Source organism: Corvus cornix, chromosome 5, assembly GCF_000738735.6.
Source record: "Corvus cornix cornix isolate S_Up_H32 chromosome 5, ASM73873v5, whole genome shotgun sequence".
In the NCBI taxonomy this organism is placed as follows: Eukaryota; Metazoa; Chordata; class Aves; order Passeriformes; family Corvidae; genus Corvus; species Corvus cornix.
The window spans coordinates 30,748,220-30,769,772 of NC_046335.1; the positions used below are offsets into that span (position 1 = coordinate 30,748,220).

A 21,553-nucleotide genomic window follows, 5' to 3' on the forward strand; every position below is an offset into this window, starting at 1 on the left:
TGATTTTACAGTGGCATAAATTACATCCATTTGAGATTGAGTACAACTTCTGTTTACCAACCATAAAGTTGTTTCCTAGTAATGTACACTACTATCTAAAAGTGATACTAAATTATGCCCATAAGAACTTCAGTGTCCACTCTAAACATACTGTAGCCAATACAATTAAAAAGATGCTGTGACTAGGCTTTGTCATAACTTTACCTAAATTATTCAAATTCTTCAGTAGCTTCTATCAGAGGACATAGTGTTGAGGTGGACATCCTAGATGCATAGTCACTTGCACAGTAAGTGCAATGACATATGCAAATGACATTTTCCTGTGTGATTTGTACATGCAATATGGATCTCTTTCATATGCAAGGGACATTGTACAAAAATGAGCTTGTCCATTCACATACAGAACACTGCTGCTCTGCTTCACCAGCGAAATTGCCTAATGGGACCAAAACCAGACAGACTTACACAACTGGAGGAGAGCCACCGATGCTAGATCTACAGCACAGTCCTGAGTGCAGCAGCATGTCAAGGCAAAAGAAGGGCTGATCAGACAGCGGTTGCTTTCTGACACCACCAGCTACCTCCTCTCTGCACCAGAGCTGGTGTAGAAACAGCATCGGTGTCAAGGTGCCATAGACAGACGTTTTGGGGTCATTCTGCTGTGTCTCAGTGACAGCTGGGAGTCAAACTCTTTTATGTAAAGTGCTTTTATATGTTAAGGAGGCCTCTCACAAATTGTAGCTAGTGCATGTCTAAATAAACTTTGAGGAGCCACCCCTAAGGGAGGAGAGTTAAGTACCATTTCCAAACTACTGTATGTACTGTCTATATGACAATTGTGTTGTGTTGTGGTGGAGAAGAGTAGCAGCTAATAGCTAAAGGTGAGTAATGATTCCACAAAAACTACTTTTCTGGTTTCATTGTAGATTACAGATACACCCTGCATGGATACATCTGCTACCTGAAGGGTCAAGACCTATTCACCTTGCCTATGTGAGTGGGTGTAGGTAAATGAACTGCATAGAACTCAGTCTTCAAGCAGAATATAAAAGCATCTTTAAACAGTTCATTATCAGAGGCAGAGTAGCGTGATAAAAATAAGGGACACCTTTCTAACAGAAAAGATTCGTCTTCCACTGTCAGATGTATAGATGCCCTTAATGGACGTAACTTTTCCAGACCCTACAGAATGTCTCTGTCAGGAGGAACCACACTGACTTAAAACACCTTGGATAGCCAGCAAACTAGGGATAAAGTAATACATTCAGTCTCAGCCTCTGACACTGTACATGTACTTACATGTACAAGTACTTACATTTACTCAAAAAATATTATGTTAAATCACTGCGGGGGGCAGGGGAGGGAGTGGGGGCAGTGGAGAATAAAAGTAGTCTTTTTCAAGAATGAGTATTTGACCTGCAAACTGGTAACAAAAAAAAAAAAAACAAATTCAAGAGGTTCATAAGTATTGTAAACAGATTAGAAAAGGGTGTTTTTCTGGATAAAACTTTGCCTTTAAAAACTCAAGAGCCTTGAAGTTTTGATTATTGTTAGTTAAATACACATATACATGAATTAGTTTAGGCAGTATTTTATTAGTATTTGTTAGGCAGTAGTAGTGATGCTAGTGAGAATAAAATATAATGTATTAGACAGCATCAGTCTCTGAACCTTCCTAACACCAAAAGAAAATGCATATATCACAGGGCCACTGAGATAAAGTAACACTCAGCCCTAGAGGGCACAGATTTCGTCTTTATGTAAATCAGTGCCTGTCACTGCATGCATGATTCACTGCTCAGAGTGTACTCTTCTGTGACGAATGAGTCCCGCTTAATTTGGCAGTGATTATGCGGGTTGCTGGCCCTCTAAACCCCTTTGAACTTGTAATTGCTGCTGGTTTAAATAATGAACATTAAGGGGAGGTGGATTCATAAAACTGTGGATAATTACAATTTTTTTCTTTTTTCCTTTGGTTTTTTTTTTGGTTGTTTTTTTTTTCTTTTTTCTCTCTTTTTTTTTTTAATGGAAATAAAAGGCTTCGGAGGCCACTGATAACTGTATCGTACCAGGCTGTTACCGAAATAAAACTGTAGTCTTGTTCAGTCTTGAGGAAGGAAAGGGAATGGAAAGGAGAAGAGGAAAAAAGAGAGGGAGATCAGAATGGCTTGGATGCCAGTAGAAAAGGAGGAGCAATAGCATTCATGAATATTCATAGCCAGTCACATCTGTAGCAGGCTTGCTTTCCACCTTTTTTTCTTTGCAGTTCAACATGGACAAGAAGTGCTAACAAAAGAAGGTGATTGTGCAGTTCTATCAGGCTCCAGGTTTAATCTTTACGGAGCATATGGGTGAACTTTTTTTTCTAATTTTCAAAGACTCACATTTTTTAAAAGTTGTGAATGTCTTTAACCAAAGGAAGTGTTCCCTCTCCCTCCCCCTGCCCATGCTGCTTTTTAAAAATTATGTTCCTGTAATTATGAATGTGAGGGAGTCAGTTGCCAAGGAAGCATGATGTGTAGCATGCAGCAAATTTGTTCCTCCTCCCCTTTATGAGCACTTTACTAAATCCTCCAATACTCTTTGATCCGGTAAAATTTTGATTTGCGTGTGTAATGTATTGAAACAACAATGACAACAAAAATTGTTATTGAGGAGGGGACAGAAACCAAAGTCAGCCAAGTCAGGCAGCTACTACGCAGAAACAACAAAGAATGAATGATAAATTTAGCAGCCTCATGTTCAATTTTCAAACAACACAGCAGAGATTTATAGCTTTGCTGCTCCCATGGTAAACGAAGCAGCACACAGAACCGTGTCTGTTTTTGATTTTGCTATGTTTTCCCCCTTTTTTGTTCTTTGCCTATTTGCAGTTGGGTTTTTTTTTTAACTCTACATTTTCTTTATCCTGGTGTGAGATGAATATCAAAGGCCTAGTGCTGTTGGTAAGCCTCCAGCATACAAGGGCAGCTCAATGGGATGTTATTAGAACCTGCGTCACATCACGGCAGACTGTGATTAATAGCAACTGTATCAACGGTAGCAACTTCTCAACAACGCCCTCCAGCAGCTCTGAAGGGGCCATGTGAAGAGGGGAGGGGAAAAAGGGGAAAAAAAATGTCTGCAAGAACTAGCTACTAAAGGTTTAGCTTTGCACATGATTAGGTTATGTCAAAACTGTGTGACTGCTTTCTACCAGGACACAGCAGGGATATTTATTTAAAAGCACTCTACCAAATGTATGGGCTGATCAGTGTTTTATTTTGCCAGAATCAATCATGTGAAGAACAGGATCAGAGCAATGGAGAATAGGACGCTGGAAAGATGTGGAATGGTTAGAGTTTTAATCAGGGTTCCCTCCAAATGAAGAAGAAAAAATTTTCCGAACACTTCATGAAAATTTCTGAGAAAACCACGGGGCTGCTAAGTTTCTCCTGTTACTACATGAAAGAAAGCAGGTTTAATTTAAAATCAAGTGTAATCTGATATCCTCACTCTCTCTTCTTTTTTTCTTTCTTTTTTTTTTCAATACAGTTTAGAAACTTAGGTCCACATATTAAGAAATGTGAAGCTTATTCAAATGTTCCACTCCACATCATAAAATATTCTAACAAATGTCCCCAATTATTCAAATAATCCTTTTGTTACAATATTTTCTGATGTGGACCATGAATACATGGTTTGGTCCATAGCAGGCCTGAAAATAAAATGTAGATCCATCAATGGCTCTTAAACATTATGATCTGGATGTAAACTTCCAACTCTGAAAGTCTTTGAACTTCTGCCCACCAGAAGCCAGGAGAACATACTGGGAATTCTGGGATCTTCCTACACTTGCAACATTTCTTTGCCTCATCACCACTCACTGCTGACCCTTATCTGGCTCAGTGGAGCATTCATCTGGCCAATAGAGCATATTTTATTTAGTGAAAACCAAGATAAAAACACTTCTTAGAATACTTTTAAAATATTTAGTGTCACCTGCTCCTTCTCAAAACTTTGCTGCCACTAAGTAGTTTTCATTTCTGTTAGCAGCATTTCAAAAATGCTCATCATTCTGCCTTCTTCTGTCTCTCAGATAGAAGAGGTAGAGTGTTCACCTACAGATGTAAATGATGTTAGTAATTTCAGTCACAAATTAGACTGTAGGCATAGTATTTAGACTGAAAAAAAGCATGCAAAACTATTTTAAATGTATATATTAGCATTGAAGCAGATTTAATCCATATCTCAGTGAGTGAAGCAGATGAAAAGTTGTGGAAGACTCATGGCTGATTAGGAGAAAAATGATCAGCAGGTGAAAATAAAAAAACAAGCTAACAAATTAATAGCTCTGCAAATTAGATGAAAAGGCTAGGAGTGAAAAGGAAAGCTGTGGAACACTGGTATATTATACTGTCCTCCCTCAGTAGATAGAATGACATAGTCCAACTGCTGTTGGACTGCTCTGCTGTTGGCCACTTTTCTATCAAATGCTCCTCTCATCCTTAATTGTCACATAGTCCTACTGGGAGAGCAGGGGTTATCCAGTGTATTGAAGTCCAGAAGCAAATGAGCATATACACAACATTGAAAATCAACACCTGCTGAGCTATAAATAAAAAATAATAAATCTTAACTACATTAAAATATGCAAGCAACTTTTTATTTCTTTCTCAAAAACACACAGCTTGCTCAACAAAGCACTGAAATATGCTATATTTGTGCCAAGGACTGCAACACACTCTTCAACCTGTTTATCTTTGAAGACCATAATTAAGGAGGACAAACTGGTTTACAGTCTACACAAATTGCAAAAGAACTGCATTCACCATTTCTCTCAAACACTAATTTTCCTTATCTAAGAATCTTGCTTGATTAAAATCATGGGGCAATTAGCAGTTGAGTGAAGAGATTATTTCTGTTGCAAAAATACAGTCAACCTTTACAAGTTCTACAAATGAATAATTCAGACTTAGTTCTCAGCTGTATCCAAGCGCAAGGAAACCAAACTCTTCTGCTGTTCTGATCTCAAGTCTGGACGGAGCTAGTTCAGTACCCGATACTGTTTAGTGTTGTCTCCCATGTTTGTCAGAGCACTCTTGTTAAACCTTTCCCACACAGGAATCACCTCATCACTTTCATGACTGCCCAGGCACCTTTTACTCCAAAATAAGGGCAGAAGCTGGTAAGCTGACCACCCATTTTTAAAAACACATACCCTTCAACCTACCACTGTTGCCTCTGCTAAGAAATACTGATGGTAGCCTTGCTATGCTATCCTCAGTTTTCCTTATAATAGTGCAATATTCATACAGAGGAAGCCTCCAATTTCTTAGTTTCTTAAGACACAATTCTACAGACTCAGATAAGTATTTTTCTTTCTCAGCAAAAAGGGCTAATTGAAGATTACCTAGGAGAAATTGGCAAAGTGGAACAGAGCAACTACAGAACAACTATCACAATTATGAGGTACCACAGACACCTTTTACGAAGGTGGGGAGAGTGAGCGAAGGGAGAAAAACATTTTTTCCTTAACCTTTTACTGAGACTTAGCCAAATACACCACGACCTGAGAACAGTATACATGGCATAGAAGAAGCCGAGCCATCACCAAAAGCTCATTGCTATAGGTGAAAAAGTGTAGCCCTCTAGCAGAACTGTGTCAGACCAGCAAGTGCCCTCTGAGTTCCCTGTGTACGTAGAGGGCCACTAAGCTGTGGCAATGTGGCTTTGAAAGGTTGATGTCTTTGATAATGGCTTTTTTCATCAACCTCATATCAGCATTTCCAACCACAGAAGTTTGCTTGGCGCTTGAGGTTTCTAGGGTGGATGAATGAAGACTGATGAGAGAGGATGAAAGAAGATGTGGAAACCCTCAATTCCCTAAATTCTCATCCCCCGCATCTTTTGTTTTGCTGAGCAATGAATAAATAATCAGTACTAATGTAATTAAAACAATTTTGCTATCTCAGGGTCAAATTCTGATAACAAATGCATGGCCTGACTGGCCTGCAGAAATTCATTTGAGGACAGTTGCAGCCAATCTGGAATACTGGTGAACTCTATATTTAAGCTAAACCAAAATTCTTTCTGCTAGGAACATGGGAGAAACTGGCACAAAGAAAAAGCTGTGACATGAAGCATTTGTTTGGAACAAGTACAACATACTCCTGTCTTCTGTATCCTCCAGTGTGATTTTCAGAAACAACCAAAACAAAAGTGACAAAACCCAAAAACCACAGTGAGCAAACAGCAGCTTTTAAGTGCTGTGGGAACAGAGACGTTTGTTTAAGTAACCACTGTTTAAAAAATGCATACATAGTAACACCAAAATAAACAGCTTGCAATGTTGTTTATTTTAAGATACACAATAGTAATGTAAAGTGCTGCATGCACTGAATTCAGGGTATACTAACATTATTTACAGTTGTGAAGAGCAGTAGAAAAACTAAGCTCCATGCCAGAAGACTCCTTGTTCAGAGAGCAAAGGTCAGTTTTCACTGCTTTTGCAGCTAGGAGGATTCCAATATGAAGCTATGGAAAGCTTCTGCTCTCATTTCTCAAGCAGGTAACTTCTGAACTGCATAGGAAAATCCTAAAAAAGGCATGTCATGCCAATGGCATCTTTAAAATGGGTACATAAGCCCATTCCTGGGAAGCATAATTAAGAGGGAGTAAAAGAGATCTTTGTCCTGTTGCTTCACTTCTTTAAAAACCTTCCAAACGTGCCTGACTTACTAACCCTATGTTGTGCCAGACAGAACAAAATATCCAAAAGGAGAAAAATACTAACAAAACTAAGCAGTGGTGTTCTGAAAAGTGACTGACTTACTGAACAGATTTATGTCTCTGTGTATCTGAATTGCATTTGATTCTCTGCTGACAAAAAAATGCCATTGACTTCAATCCATAATAGAAGTTTGTGCTATTTTTCTTCATAAAGCCAGTCTAGCTATAGGCAAGAAAACTGGACTTTTTTTTCTGGCCAATCCATGGTCTATTTATTATTGTAATTGCATAGCTTTACCATTGTAATTGCAACATTACTGTTATCGTATAATCCTTGTGACTGCCAATAAATGAGCCAGAAAGAATCTGACTTGGATCTAAGATCCAAGGCTAAATTTCTAATTCTGGCAATGGGGGAGGAAAAAATAAAAAAGAGGAAAAAAAAATAAAGCATTTTTCTGCCATGAAAACAGAGTTCATTTGATCTGGAAGGCATTGAGATGAACGTGGAACCCCACAGTTACATTATTATAAAGTAATGTTCAAGAGTAAAATTTCATTTTAAATTCAAAATACGATCTCTTTCTTCTTGCTGCTTTTGAGGAAAGCTGTGTGTGAAATTCAGCAGTCGAAGTCAGCAGGCACTCAGTCAATATTTTCTTGTGGTCATTCTGCCTCTCTGAGGGCACAAGCTTTGTTTTTGAATCATGGCGCTAAATTGCCATAAATGTCTGTAAGTGAAAAACAGGTGAAAGAGCTATGTTTTCCACCCATTTTGGCATTCAAACTTCTGTGTAAATCAACCCCATTCTACATTAAATTTGCATTGGATCCATGACCTTAAAAATCAACACTTGTATTTTGAATGCTCAAACAACTTTTGGTGTTTTGGATTGATGTTTCATAGAGCAAATGTTGGAGCAGATGTCAGATATATTGGGGAACACTAAGATGGGTAGGGGTTGATTTCAGACCTGAACCTTACCCGGATATTGCTAAAATTTCACATTTTGTGAATGGAGAGCAGGATATGTGTTGTGACAGTCTCTGCCTCTGAATATCTGAAAGGGAGATGTTTTTACACCTCAATACGAAGTCACTTTCTTTGTCAGTTGGACAGAGCCCAAGCCTGGCTGACCTTCAGCATCCACTCCCAATGCCTGAAGGAACAGTGATTAAATATTTCTCTTAAGCTTAATTCTTCAATTTGTGTCTCAAGCCCATTTCTAGTTTGACATTGTAAGTTAATTTTGCAATAATTTTTCCACTGATAGATAAATGAAATGTCATTACAAAAGTTGAAACAAAAAACTTAAACCTGAAGGAAGCCAAATTTGGGAAGGTTTCCTTCTGGAAACAGCTCTAATTTCAAGATACTTTTCAGTTTTTAATCATTAATAAGAAAACATGAAAATATGAGAAAAGCTTCAGGCAACACTACTTTAGTGTAAGCCCAGGAATGCAAGATGTTTCTCAGCAGTACACCTTCAAATATGTTTTTGGAGTCTAGTTTTAAAAGTGCTAAGCAAAGGCACTTCCACAGATTGCTCTACAGTCTAAACGACTGGGGTTTGGCTGCTGAATTCCATTATTCCTGCAAGGTGTTTCGCTCCTCTTCAGTAATTTCTCCTCTTATCTCTTTGTAGCCTGTGCTTATTCACTGCTTCAGTATACACATTCTCTGTCTAGGGCTACATCTTGTATTTTTGGGATGGATGGAAAGAGCACTGGAAATAACAATACAGCTCTCGTCTCTCTCATCTTTTTTCAGCCTCTGTTACCCTTTTTGGGGAATAAGGGCCCTGATAGTCCAGGCTCTCCAAACATCCTTCTGTATCTTTCTCAGACTCTCACCAGACTGGCCTCAGGCTAGTTTCATAATCCTCAAGAAAAAAACCCCAGTCCTGATGTTCAGCATGAGATCCTAACACGGTGATCTCACTCTGAACATTACCTTTCACTACAGCAACTCTATTGACTTCTTTGCTTAAAACAGTTTGAATTTCCCACCAGCTCTCTTGTGTGATATTTGGCCTCATTTAGGCAAGATACTTTTTCATGGAGTGAGCCTACTACTGAGTAGAAAGCTCATGAGTCCCCAGGCCTTGTTTGAAAGAGTTTTCAGTCTCAGCAAGAAGTTTGCTGCAGAGCTTGTTCAGGAGGCAGTAGAACACGTTAGAGCACTGCTGAATTGGAGAGTGCAGTATTGTATCTTTTCAGCTGGGGCTTTGAACAGGGTTCAGACCCCAGGAGCCAAATTCATGATAGTTTCACAGCTCTATGGTTATGTTTATTTTTACCCATTCTAGAAAAACACCATATTCTTGTTCATTTTACTCTCCTGCTGCACATATAGTTTTGCACTGGTTCACAGTGGGATTTAATCTCCTTTGAAAGCATTACTGCTTTCTAAATGGACAACTTTTGGGCAAGAAAAGGGAGAGAAAGTGGCAAGAGTCTCTTTTCTCAGAAGGCTGGTTGCATCCAAGAGCATTGTCAGATATAAGTTCATAGGAGCTAGGACAGCTAAGATTAATTACAGCAGTAAATTGTCTACAAATGCTTTGGTTAGGTATGTACAAAGTAATGGGGTTTTTTTGGTCTGGGAAGTGTTTGCTTGGCAGTTCATGGCCACCATACAACACACACATAGGTTGTAGGCTGTTTAAACTTGAGGTGTAAGTGGGCATATTATGTGAACAATAGGATTACCCTAAAACTCTGCAGTTCATCCCACCATCCACAGAGAAGTTCATGCCAGCTCGGGAGGCCCCTCTCTTTCCTAAGAGACATTAGATCATGTAGTAAAGTGTCCCTGTGTAACTGGAAGAAATCAAACTGAAAACAGACAAGACCAGGTAACGCAACTCTTGGAATAGTCCACCAAAAGAATAAAGAAGATGGAAGGGAGAAGTGAATCAAATTATTCTCCCCCTTTTTTTTTGCTCACAATAATTAACACATGTTTCTATTTAATTTCCTACTTTACATCTGAAAGAGGTAACAGAATAACCCTTTATAGTTGAAACTAAAGCACTCTTTAAACATTTAGATTTTGAAGTGTTCCCTCAAATTGACCAGCTTTCTTTGCAATTTACATGTGCCACCATTCCTATGCAATACTCCTTTCTGCTGACTCTCTCAAATACACACATCACTTTTCTGACCACATAACATTCCTTATTCCTGTTGCTATCACACATATCATGATCTTTCTCACTATGAACACTCCATATCCCTGAATAGCTCATTTGTGAACTATCCAAACAGCTGTCAGCTATCTGCATATGGTCCTCAGTAAGCAGGGACCTTTCCAATATGAAATGGGGACTTTGCAATGTCCCTTCAGTCCCTTGCTCTTCACTCTGTCACCCTCCTGTTTCCTGCTTCTTCATTCAAGCAGAAGTGGGATGCACAAGTGGCAAGCACCTGGCTGAGTTGAAAGAGGCGGCAGAAATGCTCAGGACTGGCTGGAAAGCTTCCAAAGTCCAATTTCACATCAGGAGACTCCAGGACTGTTGAGGAGGGGAATATCCACTAGCAACTTCATGAAGTACAAAGATGCATTTTTTAATACTGTTACACTCCCTTTCTTCTCACTATTGCCTCTCTGCCAGCAGTTGATGCCCAATGTTCTTTCTCGCGATGCTTTCTGGGAAAGATATTTGATACCATTTACATGCGGCCATCACCACATCAGGTCACCAGCAAGGAATAGACCTGACAAAATTAACACAAGCCCAAGACACTTGCACTAAAGTAGCTTGCAGAAATCATATGCTGTCATCTTCAGTGTAGACCAACAAGAACATTACACTTTTAATTTTATATTAAATGGTCCTTCAAAAAGAGAAAGTTGTCCTGAACTTTCAAAGTCTACAGAAGTTCAGGTATTTGTACAAGCATTGCATGACTGTCATGCTCTTTCAGCAGCAGGATAAAACCACAACAGAAATGCAATACTCTGTAATTCAGCTGTTGCAAAGTACAAGATGCAGGCTTAACACAGTGTTTTTCATCTGTAAATATGAAAAGCACTTCAAAAAGCAGCCACAATCATTATGCCATACTGTTTAAACAGGGAAACTAAGGCACAGTGTCTTGTCATGGCCACAGCTAGAAAGAGAAATGGTAACTCCACATGCCTACCAGAGCTCCCTTGTGCTAAAGCATCCTGGGAACAGCAGAGAAAGATGGGTCACAAGAGAATGTGACAACCAGTTGAGTACCCAAGACATTCGTCTTTCTGTCATAAAATAGGGAATCGTTGAAAGAGTTGTTAAGCGTAATTCGTGGATAAAGTGGCTAGAGCATTTAACACTTACTAAGTGTTTTTCTGCCTGTCTCCCATTATGATTTCACTACACCTTTTCTGGCTTTTTCAAAGGGATCAGAGTTCCACTGGAATTAGTGGAAGGAGGGCTGAGAGATACACATCATTAGGCAGAAATCTGTGAATTATCTGCAAATATTGGAACACAAAGAATGGAATCTTAATTTTTTAACTTACCTGGGAGGAAAAGTAACTGCTTTTATAAAGATCCATGTATGTATACAGCATATCAACTAACAATGTAGCTTACATCATCTTTGGAGTTTCTTTAATTGACATAACAAGCTTAAAGTCATCTAGAATAGGCCATGATCTTACAAAAATCTACTCCTTTCACATATTTAGTGTATGTTAAGAAAGTGAACAGGAGCTTTCCCATTGCTATCTGATATAGTCAGATAGTATTTCCACAGTATGTCCACTTCAGATTATCAAGCTCCCACTTTTAAGAGACCAAATAAGAGGTTGATCCTGATGACAGTCAAATTTCTACAGCATTAAACAAATTGATATATGCAGATTCTTTTTTAAACACTAAACTAAAGTATTTGCTGCTATTTACTGAGGTACTCAGATTTATCGTCCTCAGATTGTAAGAGTATGTCATGAGATGTTAAACATTTTATGGACATAAGTAGTCAACTGCTACAAATAAAATACATGTTTTGAAATGTCATCATAAAAAGGTAAAACCAAGATTTAAAAAAATCTTTATGGCCTATCACCCAGTATCAGACAAAACAACTGGAATTAGTTTTGGCAGATTTGGGGCTAGCAGTTAAAAATAAAAAATAACAAATGTAAAAGCATGAAAACCGTATGACCATTATACTTAAAGATAATCATGAATCTTTAGAGATGCCAATGATTGCTTTAGATATTACAAATGACTGCTGCCAATCAACTCTAAAATATGTAATGCATGGTATTCTAGGTATCATAACTCAAGGCAAACTCCACAACACCAGGGGTAATATTGTCTGCCACAAAATACTCTCTTCATTAGGCAGCAATAAGAGTTGGCATATCTATTTCTTTGCAGTTGACAGAACTGTTGGCAGAAACATGGTTTATTTTTCAGCGTAACTCTAATTTTACCAAAAACTTCCTTGAAACCAATTGTCCTGCTCATGGATCTTGAAAAGAAAGTTTTAAACATATTCTGTGGCAAAACTGAGAGGTAGTATCACTGCACAAACAACAGCAATTGTATTTTCCCTAAGAATACATTTTATATCTACATATAATCATGTGCACACACAACAGAGAAAGGGAGGAACTATGACTTTTCTGATGACAACAGCTTTAGGTAGTGGAACCTGAACACGTCCCAAAGAATTATCTCCTCTAGCTGACTGTGATCTTGATCTTCAAAAGCTGCAGTTCACAACATTTTTTAGTGCAATGTTTTTGGAGTTAAAAAAGTGTTTGAACACTTTATATTTGCATATGCTTTGGTTAAACCACCTTTTGCCTTGTGAGCCTCGAAGCCACAATTCTATATAAACTAGTTCTTGTCACTACCACTTCCTTGTTTCAATTACTTTAAGGAATTCATTAATTGGACTTTGGTGCTCCCTTTTCTTTTCTTTTCACTTACTTCCTATACTGACTCCGTAAAGCTTTGTAATCTGACTATAACAACCAGAGAAAAACAGTGGCTGATCCTATCTTTTGCTAGGCCAAATTCAGCTTGCTCAGTAGAGGCTTTTTAATCAAGCCTCGGCTAAAACCATGCACATGCTTTTTGTTGTTCTCAGGAATCCCCTGCTTGAAAATGGCAGGTAAAATATTAAATTGGAAAGTAACATCTAGCCACATTATCTGATGGTTTCGCATCAGCTGACCTCATATGTCACATGAATGAAATTCACCTTGCTGCAGTACTGACACTGTGTTGCCTGTTGATGAGGAGGAGGCAAAAACAGGCAGGGTGGTAAAAAGAGAAAACAAGAAGAGGCAAAGGTAAAGCATAGCTAGCTAATATCAGACAGGGTACTGTGAAAAACTCTTACAGCAGGCCTAGAAGAGGACCATTAGGCAGACTCAATAGCTTAAATTATCCTAGTAGCACCAAAAAAGGCTTTGCTGCAGCCCCTCAGCCTGCCACAGATTTGAGGACAGAAAGGGGATGAAAGGGATGGGAGAGCAGGAGGCGAAGGCTGGTGAGATTCATTTACTTGTCTCTTGCAGGATTCACAATTTGGGAATTCTTTGGGGGTGGGGGGGTGGGGAGGGTGTGTATGTGTGTGTGTGAATTTCACCCTATATATAACTTGGAATCCTATTAGAAAACAACCCAGTGACACTGCAAATCCAGTATTTCTCAGCATGCTATTTTTGAAGCTGAAACACACAACATATTTTGATCTCCAAAGAAGTACAATAAAGATCCCCTCTTCAAAATAAAATGAGAAGTAAAAAAAATCCTCAACCAATTGCACATGTAATAATTTCCAGGCCGGCTTCCTGTGATTGTATCCGATTATTTAAATTTTGGACTGTCTCTTTAATTTGAGGAGCGGGGAGAGAGGCGACAGATGGCAGACAGAATTGACTTATGTCCTCTATTCTTCTACAGAAGAAGGGGGAGTGCAGAAAGTTTGATCGAGGCAAAAGCTACAGTACATAGGCCTGGCTATAACTATCTAATAGGTCTTTTGACGGATCGGTTCGGAATATTTAGGTTTTTTCTCCCCCAGACAGGCTTTGTAACAAACCCACGGTCCTGGAGGTTGCCATGGGTGACGAGAGAGCTGACATCCAGTCCCAACTACAAATAAGCACATGACAAATGGGCCCAGAGCCCTCCGACAGCCCTGAACCTTGGTGACCCCCTAAAAAACCCAGCCTCTCCATGCTCCATGCCCCCCCAAAAAAGCATTACTGAGTATATTCTTTAAAACCGAAAGCTTGCACTTAATTGGAAACACTGCCGTGTAACCGAAATGCTTAGGACAGCATGTACAAGTAAAAATAAATCATGCAGCATTGTTATTTAATGTGCTGTGACATCATTTCCTGAAATTAAACAGAGATGACACAGATTCAGACAGTCCCTGCTAAGGTTCAGTTCAAACAATTCACAGATGTTTTCCTCCAGCCAGCAGAAAACAATGCGAGACTTAAAGCACTCCTCTCCCTCTGCCCCTCTCCATCTTCCTCTCCCTCTCCTCAGCCTTTTCACTGGTACAAGGAGGTATGGCAGTTTTATAATACATGCTCCCACAAAAATATTCTTTTTTTAATTTAATTACTTAGGCTGTTGTACTAAATAGATGGATCATTGTGTCACAAAAGCATCAATTTTTCAGAAGAAATAACAGATGTCTATGTAACAATGATTAGATTAACCACTCCCAGACAAAGCTAGCTTTTGAGGCCCACACACCCCATGACCCTGGGTTCCCTCTTCTGTAGGGGGTGGATGTAGAAATGTCAGATCTAATCTCAGATTCCATTTTTAAAACAAACAAAGCCCCACCCCCATCCCATTTCAGCTCTTTTCTTTTAAGATTGTGGCGTTTAAAAGGTATGTGAATGTTTGGTCTCTTACTAAACCTTCAGGATGGATTTCATGGCTGAGGACTAGGAGCACTTGGAGGATGAAACCTTTCAGCCTGGGATCAGAAGTGTCATTTTGAGAAAGATTTCCAGGTTTATTCTGCCCAGGCTTGTGACACGGTAGTGCAGGCAGGCAGGACAGGAGGGGGATGCTGCTGACATTAGGCAGGGCTGTGCTACCAGCAGCAATAACTACAAATGTTAATGGCCACCACCAGCCCTTCTGGTGAGACACCGAAGCAACTCTGGGGTACAAAGAGGCACAACTCTGTCATCCTGAGGACCGTAAGACCACAGGTCATGAGAATTTAGCATTCAGGTACTGACTTTTCTTTAGCACTGGGGGGTGAAGTCATTTAACCTCTCCTCACAAAAGTTTATCCAGTTGAAAAATGAGCACAATATTATTTTGTAGGACATGCTTCCAACTGGGTGGTGTTTGTAAAAAGAGGTCTGTTCTACACCAGCAGGCAACTTATTACCTTGCTGAAAACAGCACACAGCCAGCTCTGCCTAAAAGCAGACCTGGAATAAAACTGTAGCTTAGGCTCCTCCAGCTCTCTGACTCTGTGACGCACTGAGGTGGAAATGGCAGCCACATGAACCCATGTGCAGGTAGCTCTACAGGAGAATCAGAGGACATTGTCCATCTCCTCTGTGTACCCTCAGTGCGTGTTACAATGCACTCCAACACATGCATGAAATTCACTAGAATGACTGCACTTTCCTGTATTATCTGGAGCCTTCCAGCCTTCTTCTCACCATTTTAACTGGTCAGAGGTCTGTTGTATTTTTGGGTTTAGTTTTGTTTTTTTAAAGTAGAGCAAAAACAACAATGCGAAAAATGCTTCTCCCAAATCACATCTCTGAGAAAAGCTGTTCTTCTACTGTTTGATATGAAAGTAAGCTGTTCAGTGCGGAGTGCAATAGCCAGCTATGTTAGTAACCTTTCTTTAAGGTATTATTCCCAAAATCACAATACGGAAGGAGATAGTCATGAAGGTGTGTTGGATTCAACTTCCTTGAACACTTGCTCCCAGATTGGCTTTGGTTGATGACATTCATCTCTAGAATCAAATCTAATGAATAAATAAAATAACTTCCCTGTATAAAAGGCTGATAAGCCATTCATCAAAATATGATAGATACACATTTTATTCTCAGATACACCCACATAAATACAGAAAAAAAAATCTGTTTCAGTAAGACTATTCATATTATGCAATCTGGACACCTGAATATGACAAGAAAATTAATTCAGGTAAGAACAAAAGCTCTGGCTGGTTCATTTTACCACCTTCCAGGAGAACTTACTCTAGCCTGACAATGAAACAGATAAAACCAAAATATATTCTACAATAGACTGTGTAAAGAGCAAGATTTTCATCCAGAGGACTGTGGAAATCAGGCTAAAATTACATTGTTCAATGTTAGAAGACAGAACTTCAGCCAGCAAAAAAAAAAAAGCAGAAAAACCAGCTCAACTCCTCTGACTTCAGGGGAGACATCCCAAATACTATCAGATGGAAATCTGGCATTTTCATAAAAAAGGCTTTAGTTTGCAGGCTACCATTGCTAAACCTGATACTATTTGTTAAGATACACATCTTCTTAAAGACTGTAACAAAAGAAACAACCAAAATAGAATTTTAACAAAGGGCATCACTCCAGGTAAGTGTCAAAGCATAAATGAGACTGTTCTACCAGCACTGTAAAAAAAGGTGAGAAAATGTTGAATGTAGCAAAAATGTAGTCTTCGGCACACTGCTGCAGAAATGGATGAACTACCAGAAGTACAAGTCCATAGAATGGTATAATTACTTCCTTTATAACTTTCCTCTCTTCTGATTATGTATGCATATTTTAAAGGTCCTCCATCCTTCAAAAGGGCATGGGAGGAGGGGCACCAGCTCTATAGCTGCTGGTAAGAAATCCTAATCTCAACATTGGTGTAAGCTGGAGGTGTCTATACATTTGAGCACTTCCTGTTTTCACTTCGTGATCAAATATGTTCTTTGCAGGGCAAATAGGGGAGCACTTGAGGGAGGAAAGCAGAGATCTCTGAGAGGCTAATTGAGTGTACTAAGAACTCCTTAGCATAGAGGAAAAGGAGTCTTCCAAAGCTATGAATAAACTCTTGGCTTGGGTCAGATTTCTTGCTGTTTCTTTTCTTTAGCCACCTTTGAACTCAACTGAAAACAGTCTTAATGTCAGGTTTACCTTTCTGATGTCATAATCTTTATGTACTATTGAAAAGATTATACTACCAGACTAGGATTTCCTCTACTTTCTTAAACACTGGATATTATCCAGAAAAAGCATACACATTTCCAACCAATTCATCCTCAGATCTTTTATCTTCCGGTACTGTTGTAATTCCAAATGTAAGACAGAGCTCAGTAAGTGAACAAGAACATGACAGAAGCTCCTACTCCTTGCATTTGATTTCCAACAATAAAAACATGCATGTGTATCCTATTTCAAATATAATTAAAGTTACTACAAAATGGAAGCCGTGATAGGGGTTTGAAATTGTTTTGAAAGACACAGCCTGTCAGACACATTCATTCTACATCAGAGTTCAAGTGCCTGTCTCTTCAAAAAAGCCACTTAGACCATTCAATTTTTAAAATTGGCTGCCTTAGGAGTTTGCAAACTGGTTGAATAAAGGAAAAAAAATAGCATTTTATTTAAAATCATAAGTAAATACAATTAGTCAGATCTAAGTTACTCTCTTGGAATTTGACAGTCAAAAGGACTTTTAGGTTTAATCTATGCCATAAGAGATGGACTGCCACTGCCTCTCCTTCCAGGGAAATCAGAGGTTAATGATTTTTGTCATATTGAGACTAACAGCTAACAATTGCTACAGTTGGCCTTTAGTATTTTATTTGTCCTTTTGAGGTATTCAGAATAGGTGACAATGGCTTGCAGTTGAGAACATATGTAGAGAGACCCCTGTGGCTTATGGAAAAGTTGCTCCATGCTGGTTGGGTGTTTGAAAAAAAAATACAACCAGAGCTCTTTTATGTTCCTCTCCTTAATGAATGCATGAATGTCAAAATGTACCAATGGCCCATTCAGGGGGCAAAGCCTAAGCAGCCCCTTCTTTAAGAACACATCCTGAGACGTAAAATACATTTGCTTAACAAATTAAAATAATGAGATAATTCAATTAGTTTCTTTAAAAAAAAAGAGAGAGAGAGAGAAAGAAAAAAGGGTACATCAGGGGATTATTGTAATACATGAACAGGTCATACAGCACAAAGGAGGAACAAACCAATTTGAAATAAGGTTAGAGTAGTAATGAAGGAATGTACATTGAATCATGGACTGCCATTGTAAAGATATTTATTTGAAACAATAAAATTGTATATCACAGATTCCCCCGTTCTGGCTCAGCCAGCGTTACATTTTGAATGGACAAGCTAATTTGAGAAAAAGTGTCAGATCTTTAAAAGAAAGGAGTTCTCTTCCTTCCCTGCATGTGTTTATGGCAAGAATCTTTCTGAATTTACATTGCACTGGTCAGGGGTCTCCATTATCAGTTTGCAGGTCTGAGAATTACAGCGCAGTAAATCTTTCAACACCTGCAAACTCATTAAAGCCTGGATGGTAAAAGGTTTGGGGCTTTTTTGTGTTCATTTAATCTGATTTTTGTGAGGCCATCCTCACCAGTGATGGCAAATTTCCTTAATTCATGCAGGATGGAGAGGGTCAGGAGAGAGAGGATAGAAACAAGGAAAAGGGATTTCAAAAAGCCAGAAGGACTTTTCTCAAGAGAAGCAAGAGGCAGTTGACTGTTTAAAAAGTAAGTGTCGAATGCTTTCAAAGAGCACATAAGAAAGAAAGGCAGGGAGGAAAAAACCAAGATATCACAAATTTCATAAGAGGAAACAGGAGTTAACAGGGAGATATCTACAAACCAAATTTGTTCATTTGTGGCCCTGCTTTTTGCTGTCTGCCTGTACTACTCGTCTAAAGATACCCTACAGCTAAATGAAAAACCCTCCGCTCGCACTCACTCGACTTCCAAATTAAAAACATTTTACAGGTTAGTAAATCTCCAGCTGAGGTGATGTAGCAAAGAACAGCTGTGAAGTAATTTTGATAATGATGAGAATAATAAGCACATGGCAAGGTTCAGGGCTTTGCTGTTGCAGCTTCAGTGCTCCTGAATAGATAAAAGTGATTAAATACTCCTGATTATCCCTGACCAATATGTAATGGATTTACAGCCCTTTCAATTAGTCAGTATTTGCTTAGGACTCATTATTTTGTCTTTGGTTAAGTAATCAGCCCAGAGACTCATGTTCTGTCTAATTCCTCTGAGCCAAGTGGGTACAGGGCACCTGACCTTTGAAATGGCCATAGCTGAGAGGCAGGAGTAACCACTACTCCAGCAGAGACACTGGCTATTCCAGCTAATCCTGACCCCACAGGCCAGATCAATGCACCTTAGTTTGCTACTAATGTCCTTACATCAAAATGATGGTTTAGAAATGTGAATCTATTGCTCCCCCCTTTAGCTGTGCTGCTGGCAGAGCAGTTCGATAGTCTCTATCATAAATAAATCGGGTCCCAGAATCATTACACTGTAACCAACAGCAGGAAATTTATAAAACCATGGAAATTTATAAAACTTTGGTAGAAGAAGAGGTAGTTAATAACAGCTAGCATTTTAAACCTTATCAAATGAGAAACAATTTCAAAGTGAGAGGAAGAAAATCAATTGATAGTTTTACCAGTTTCCATCATTTTCCACGTGAAGTAAACTAGCTTTACTAGGTTTTCTGCAGAACTACATTTTGATGCCTAAGTGAAGCTATAATAGTCAACAGAACACCAGCACATAAAACCAATAGCAAGCAGACAAATAAAAGCCCAAGGAAAGCACTGCTATTTCAGATATTTAATCTCTCTCTCCCCATATGTGAATATGGCTGGGTTTTAACATTAATGGACTTGAAGAGAAGCAAAAAAAGGTGCTTATTCTCTCTGTTACACAACTGAAAAACTAAGGAATATGTAAGCCTTCTTTATTTCCTCACAAAAATGTAACAATGACAAGGTTGCAAGCTGCTGCTTTGACTTCTCTAACATCCACAGTGTATGTCAGCACACACAGACCAGGGCTTTCTCTTTCACCACATACATATGAAGTTTGTGTAAACAGAGACCAGCAATAAAGAATCCAGAAGGCAGAGCTTTATATGTGCTAAAGCAAGAATTCCCCTTTTGCTGTCCGTAGGAAGATTTTGAATAGTTCAAAGCCAAAAATGGTTACTTCATATATAGGTGGTGTTCCATGCTAAGGCATTTACTCTCTCTCTTTTTCGCTTTATAGGATGTGTATATATATATATATATACATATATAGAGATAGATAGATAGATAGATAGATAGATGATAGATAGATAGATAGATAGATAGATAGATTGATTGATTTCTTTGGGATTTGTCATGATTCCAAGACCCAAGAAAAAAAAAATCTAGTGGAAAAAAAAAGCAACAAAGACTGAGACCTAATAATGGTCAAAAAAACTATGGGGACAATTGATTTCTAATAATGATAAATGAATCTCATCAGGCACATGAATAGAAATTTATTTTGGTTTTGGGCACCACTTACTGTGAGATGCTGGAAAAGCCACGCTCTCATGATATTTGTTGCTACTTTGGGGAAAATGCCTCTTTTCTTCTGACGCTTTTTGTCCTTGTCTGGGTCATCATCATCTCCTGTACCAGGTGAGGCTACACTGTTGTCTAAACCATCACCTACAACAAAAAGAAAAACAGGAAGGAGAAGATGTTTAATGAACAAAATATAGAAGCCAAAAGTATAATTAATTACCAAGACACTACCACAGTTAGGGGGGTTTTCATTTGTCAGATCAGGCACATACTGCTTCTCATTATATAAGAATGCTGATACAAATATGTAAAAATTAGAAAACCGTGTCTCTCCAAATACTAATTTTGTGTTTCACACATGCATATATCATTAATTCAATTATAATTGTGTGCTTGACATAGTGCAGTAGCTCTTTTTCAATTATGGGATTCAGTGTGGGAAAACCTGCCACAAGAAAACCCATTTACTGTAAATGCATCCCTACAACCATTCTGAATACGTACGTATAAGTAATCAAGTTAAATGTTCTGTAGTCTATATATTCGAGGCCCTCTGCAGAGGTGGCAGTAACCATGTCACCGTTCAGTGCACATAACACACTGTCAGATGAGCCCCTCCCCGTAACCATCACCTCCCAGCACACATACACACGCACTCACAAACACGTACACCTAGTATGACCCTGCATGCAGCATTTGCATGACATGAAAACTTCTACATCTCTACATCAGTGATTATTATCATTAAAAAAAAAAAAAAGATGCACATCAAGGTAGAGCTCTCACTTAATCAGAACTTTCCATCAACATCCTTCTCTTCTGTGCTTTTCCCTGGCATTAATTGTGCATTAGCAAAAATCATTTACTTTTAACAGTCATAGTTATTTTTTCTTGCCCTCCAGCAAAAATGCCTTGAAAGCCTGCCTGGAGGGCATCTAAATTATGTATCTGAAAAACTCTTCTGGCAAGGCATTGCAGGACCCCTACTTTCTTAAAATTCATACGAGCACGTCTTCCTGTTTTTGGGAAGGCATCAATCAAGAGCAGCAATATATGCCATATTCCTACATTAATATTTGAACTAATAACTTTAAAAAAAGGAAAGAAACAAGATCCGACTTGTGGCATAATCAAATGCAAAATAAATGAAGAATACTGGGACAGCACTGAGACTTTATAGATTGCTGTGTTTTCCTTACACATCATTAGCCCGGAGCCACACGAAAGAGGAAAACAGAGAAGTGGAGAGTTTATGCTCCCTGCTGGTGTTTAAGAAGCCGAGGTCCTGGAAGGACATCTGGGAATTGTGCT

At 38.8% G+C, this 21,553-nt stretch overlaps 1 protein-coding gene across 1 annotated transcript in view; it reads right to left on the minus strand.

Moving 5' to 3' along the window:
• Positions 1–21,553, minus strand: part of MEIS2 (Meis homeobox 2) — a 172,765-nt gene that overhangs the window by 100,589 nt on the left and 50,623 nt on the right. Inside the window, 1 exon segment of the mRNA XM_039552327.1 lies at positions 20,241–20,386. Coding sequence (XP_039408261.1) covers positions 20,241–20,386 — 146 coding nt within the window.